The 5721-nt window shown below is 38.8% G+C and overlaps 1 protein-coding gene and 1 long non-coding RNA gene across 2 annotated transcripts; both read left to right on the forward strand.

Annotated features, from left to right (window-relative positions):
- LOC110434206 lies at positions 203-4008 on the forward strand. Its single transcript, XM_021458019.1, has 11 exons — positions 203-219; positions 314-438; positions 1252-1506; positions 1619-1779; positions 1871-2012; positions 2091-2341; positions 2461-2664; positions 2747-2839; positions 2917-3015; positions 3097-3444; positions 3565-4008. Exons 1-11 carry the CDS (start codon positions 203-205, stop codon positions 3988-3990), a joined length of 2121 nt encoding a protein of 706 aa, XP_021313694.1. The 3' UTR covers positions 3991-4008.
- Positions 4113-4948, forward strand: LOC8079495. The gene is made up of 3 exons (XR_002450690.1): positions 4113-4340; positions 4424-4466; positions 4708-4948. It is a non-coding gene; the product is annotated as an uncharacterized LOC8079495 (long non-coding RNA).

The following is a 5721-nucleotide window of genomic DNA, read 5'->3' on the forward strand; positions in this document are numbered from 1 at the left end:
GATTCGTATATGTAATTTTTTCAAGAAACTTTCCTCCCCTGTCATTTGAATAAGTGATATGGAAAGTTTAGAGGTTGAGATAGCTAAAACCTTGAGCCTTCTTGAGACTATATTCCTTCCTTCCTTTTTTGATATCATGGTACACTTGATGGTTCATCTTCCTGCCCAAGCAAAGATAGCTGGACCAGTTCATTTTCGCAGCATGTGGCCTGTGGAGTGGTAATTTAGTTAGCCATAGCGTAGCTCACTGAACTAAATTAGGTACTTACTAGTTTTATGACATTATCGATTTGGCTATTATGTATGTGTATAGGTATCTGATGAGATTGAAGGGTTCTGTTCGTACAAAAAGCCACCCTGAGGGCTCAATTATGGAGTGGTCTAATTTTACTGAATGCCTTACACTTTGTTCTCGCTACTTACATGATGGGACTCAAAGTAGCCGTCAATCTAGAAATGAAGATTGTAGTACAACTACTTTCTTTCATAGCATTGGTCGAGGATTGGCTGGAAAGTGCCTTGTGAATATAGATCACAAAACATGGCTGCAAGCCCATAGATATGTTTTGTTCAACTATGACAATATACAACCTTACTTGGAGTAAGTTATCTAGACCCATTGTCACACTTTACATCACATGATAGGTTTACTTCGCATACTAAAGTGATAAAACGGTGGACCTTGCAGCAAGCATGCAGACTATCTATCATCAATTGGTGTTCGAAATAGACGAGATATCAGTCGCATGAATCATGAATCCTTTCATGAGTGGTTTAGGTTGCATGTAAGTATTAATAAAACTTAATACAAGTTAGTTAATATGGATTTGGCATTTATATTAATTGTAGTTTGAAAATCACAGGTGGAAGAAGTGGAAGAGGAAGCACCGGATGAGATAAAAATTTTAGCAAAGGGTCCTGCGATGTTTGCACATAAGTATAGTAGCTATAGCATAAATGGATTCAACTTTCATACAATATCCTATGATGTGGGTAGACCTATTCAAAATAGTGGGGTTGCTCTAGTTGCTGAGTCATCAATCTTTGATAGTGGCAATAATGATAACATTATAATAGGAAGCAAGGCATATTATGGTATTATAACTGAAATTCTTGAACTAAACTATCACCACAAAGGAAATGTGGTGCTTTTCAAGTGTGATTGGGTTGACAACAGTGTGCAAAACAAATGGGTAAAAACAGATCAATTTGGGACCACTACCGTGAATTTTAGGCATTTATTCAATACAGGTGAAAAGATATCTGATGAGCCTTTCATTCTAGCATCACAGGCAGTTCAAGTATACTATGTCCCTGAAGCAATTGATACTGAGTGGGTTGCTGCTGTTCAGTCAGTCCCAAGAGATGTGTTTGATTTTGATAATTTGGAGGATGAGCACATAAATAATGATAATGGTCTAGTTGTGTACCTGCCTAGTCTAAATGGCAATGTGACTGTGGATATTCTTAATGGGGTTGTTCCTTCTGTTAGAACATACATAGATGGTATTGTTGTTGATCGAAAAAAGTCTAGAAAAGGTTCTAAAAAGTAAGTCTGGTCAAGCAATGTGTCTACTATTTTCTTGCGAATATTTCTAATTTGTTTTTCCATTCTCAGGAGAAAACATGCCAAGACCAACAAAAAACAATAAGGATGTAAATCCATATGAGCAACAAAGAAATGACCAGATTGAAATGAATAACCAGAGGCTTGATGCTCTAAATCTGCCTCGTATGAACAGTTCAGGACAGAATGTTCAACCTAGTAAAAGAGCAAAGGTATTTGTATATACTTTTATTTACTATGTCAATCATGCATGTTTCTTAACAAATATTTCTTAACAAATACTATCATGTGCCTTTTCTGTAGCAAACACAACGATCAAGTGATGCAGCAACTGAAGGTCACAATCTGCGCAGGTCACTAAGAAATCATGCTGAAAATGCAAATGAGCAGATTGAAGAAGATCCTGAGTATGAGCCAACTAGAGATGTTTTATGCGATGATGAAGGTCTTGTAGATTGAGACTTGCTTATTCACAATTATCTTGTTATATTACATGTTTCTTATTTAAAATTGTTTTCTATAGATCTTCATAATAGTCCGCCAAAGAAGAGGACAGCAAGAAGCATTACTAGGATGGACAACTTATTTGCAAGAACACCAAGCATGCCTAAGATCAAGATAAGACTCAATGAGTATCATCAGCCTATTGGAGAGAATTCTAGACTGTTTTCTAGTGCCATTGGTTGTCTAGTGAGAAAGACATTATCAGTTGCAAAAAAGGACTGGAGGCTTGTTGACGTTGAAAAGAAAGACCAAGTGTGGGATGCTTTAAAGGTATTTTTTCCTCTGCAATTCTTTGGACACTGGGTTGTTCCATTCTCACATTCTTATGCTGAGTATTTCTGTACTATTTTCTGGATTGATCTTCTATGTTATTTTCGACGGAAAATTAGGAAATCTTTGACGTTGATGAGGATGCCAAAGATTGGTTTCTGGTTAGTGCTGCAAAGAAATGGAAGGAATTTAAGGCAACCTTAAAGGACCAATTTTTTGATGAAACAATAACAAATGAGGAACTGCAGCGAAAACATGGTGACAGAGTTAAAGATACTGACTGGGAGTTCCTCATTGAGCATTGGACCTCTCCTGAATATGAAGTAGGGAGTAAAATTTTTATATATGCGTATTTGGAGTTATGTACTTCATTATATTTGCTGAATTTAACAATTTCTATCCTAGGCTCGAGCGAAAATATCCAAAGCTAATCGTGCAAAGTTGGGGATACATCGTACATCAGGAAGCAAGAGCTTTGCTTGTTCTAGGCATGAAATGGTATGAAAATATCTCTTGCATTAAATTTTAGTGCATTATGTTGCTGCAGTTTTAGTACTTAATTAAAACAATTTCAGGGTGTACAGCTAGGACGCGTGCCTCGAAGAGATGAAATATATATCAAAACACATACACGAAAAATAGGAGTTCCATCCCAACAAGCAGGGCCAATAATTGTAAGTTCTTTTCCATAAAAGAATTTTAGTTTGTAATATTTCTCTCTAATCTATAAAAAAATCCATATTCTATTTTGCAAGAACAAACTTAAATCAATTATTGAAGCCCACCCAGAGTTGTCAGAAAGATCAATTCAGCAAGGTGATGTCTTTGCTGCTGCTTGTGGAGAAAAGGAGCCAAGAGGGCGTGTTCGTGCTTTGGGTCTAGGACCAACTCCCCAAGATATTGGTACCCCTGGTCTGAAGTGTTACAAGCCAACAAGGCTACAAATGAAAGTTCTAGCTCGTAAAAAGGTTGAAAGTCACAAAGCTTCTCTAGAACAACGCATACAAAAATTAGAAGAGGAACTGCATGAGGCAAGGATAATGCAAGAAAGAAGAAATATGGAAATCGCCTCACAGAATGGTTCTAATTCACGAAACCATGTGGTAAAGTACTTCAATACTTTGAATTACATAACTCATGATTAAATAATCTATGTTTCCTATGTTGGATAATATGGTGACATGTGAATAATACATATTACCTCTCTTGTATTGTTTATGTAGAGCTCAAGGTCTGAAGAACATATTAATGAGGCACAACATGCTGAGCCATTTGAAGATGCTATTTTTGCAGATATTAATGAAAACTCTAACGACTATGATGAAGATAATTACTTCCTTGTTCCTACTCATACTGCTGCCCCATCTAAGCAGCATGCTAATTTTCTATCTGTGCAGCGTGCTGCTGCTCTATCTGCGCGTGCTGCTGCCTTATCTGTGCGTGCTGCTGCCTCGTCTGTGCAGCCTGCTCATGCCCCATCTGCGCAACTAGCTCCTGCTCCGTCTGCGCAGCCTGCTGCCCCATCCACGCAGCCTGCTGCTGCCCCATCCACGCAGCTGGCTCCTGCCCCATCTGCGAAGCGTGCTCCATCAATTGATCTTCATCGAGAGTACAACGCTACCAACTGTAGCCCCATCAAAGTAGAATAAAGCTCCCCATGTTTCACGTGATGATCTTGTAATTTTCTTAATATAACCATGCTCTCAGTTCTAGCAGCTCCACACATTAGTTCAATTTTCACTGACAAGTGCATAAACCATTTCAGGTTGGAAAGGAGGTCACATTATATGCCATGTTGCGCCCAGAAGTTGTGGCTAAGGCAGTAGTTATTTCAACAAATCCAAGCAATGTACTAGGAGGCCAGCCTCTTGGAAGGCTATTTTGTGAAGTTGTTGTGAAGGTTGTGATTAAGAGGAATACAACGCTACCTCGCCCTTATGGTGACATTGAGACTTTGGCTGATGCTATGTCAATGCCAGTCCAGTGGCCATACAAAAGAGTAAGAAACTAGACTTGCTTTGTTTCTTTTATTCATCTTTGTGACAAGTGAACAAAGTTTCTAATTAATGACATTTCTAATAGTTAAAGCTTACAACGGCATCACATTCATCCCAGTCTACTGTAGGTATGTTTTTCCTTGAATTTTACTTTGACCAAACTGCTATTTGTGATTGTGATACACTATAATTACTAGCTCATAAGAACTGTTTGATGATGCTGAGTTAGTCAATCGTAGATAAACTCAGTCTCCTCTATATCACTGAAACAAATAAAAAATATATATTCTTTTGTTAGTAAATTTAATTCAGATGTGTCTTTTGTTCCTATATGCTTGCCGCTAAGTGGACATTCATACTACATTTCAGGTTGTCCTGCTCCTGCAAGGTCCTAGGCAACGTACCTGCTGGTGTCCACAAGTTAAAAGTGCTCATCGAAGTTGTGTTTATTTTGAGCCTATTAGATATATGACTATGAGCTCACTGTTAATGAAATTTGAGTTGTGGCTTTGGGTGTTAGTGAGCTAAGATTTTGGTCACAAGTGGTGGATGTATGACTTCTGGTCACATGAGGTAGATGTAGGGATGCTGATGGCTTGCTCATGTACAAACTTCGCGAGCTTCTAATCTATTTTGTACTTATGATGTTACCGACCTTACATTGGCCATATATGAATGAATTATTGATCAATGGTTTCTGTGCTCATATATTTTATGATATTCCATGTCTATATGGTTAATATATCTTGTAATGAATGTGTGTGCATTGATAACATATCAGTTTTGGGTTATTATGTACTGCTGATTAGCAACATATATATCGCGTTGGATTGTTAGTTGCTAAAAGTATTTATAGCCTCAAACTATGTATCGGTATATGTAACCCCTAAGGAGTCAGACCGTTGGTCGCTATAACCATGTCGGTCGGTATAGGCTATACCGACGCCACTTTCAGCGTCTCCAGCTAAGTGTCGGTATAGATCTATACTGACCAATGGAACGTCGCTATAGCGACCTATGACGACCGACCGTACGTCGCTATTCTGAGGCTGTGGTGTAGTGAGCCTAACTGTCATGCGCCTGCCCACACCCTATGGCCATCTTCCACTTGACTACCACCACCACTATCACCATCTATGGCTAGTGGCAAATGTCGTCTCCAACCCAACTGCTACCCCAACCATCCCTTTTAACCATGGGGATCTCCAATTTGACCTCAACGACCCCTAAATACAACCCCTTCCCATCATGTCCCTAACCCAGTGTGAACAAAAAGGAGGGACAAAGAAAGAAGCTGACAATCAACCCGCAAAGATCCTAAGGTCGTTCCCTCTAAACTCTCTAGGAAAATTGAAAAAATAGGAACGGTCCCCATGCAATAGT

The sequence above is a fragment of the Sorghum bicolor genome, chromosome 3, assembly GCF_000003195.3.
Source record: "Sorghum bicolor cultivar BTx623 chromosome 3, Sorghum_bicolor_NCBIv3, whole genome shotgun sequence".
Taxonomy (NCBI): domain Eukaryota; kingdom Viridiplantae; phylum Streptophyta; class Magnoliopsida; order Poales; family Poaceae; genus Sorghum; species Sorghum bicolor.

Bases quoted from the DNA above. Each gene is read 5' to 3' on its own strand.
- LOC110434206 (XM_021458019.1), top strand. The intron at 2,342-2,460 runs GTATTTTTTCCT...ACGGAAAATTAG, and splicing joins AAGTGTGGGATGCTTTAAAG to GAAATCTTTGACGTTGATGA. The intron at 2,665-2,746 runs GTAGGGAGTAAA...TTTCTATCCTAG, and splicing joins GGACCTCTCCTGAATATGAA to GCTCGAGCGAAAATATCCAA.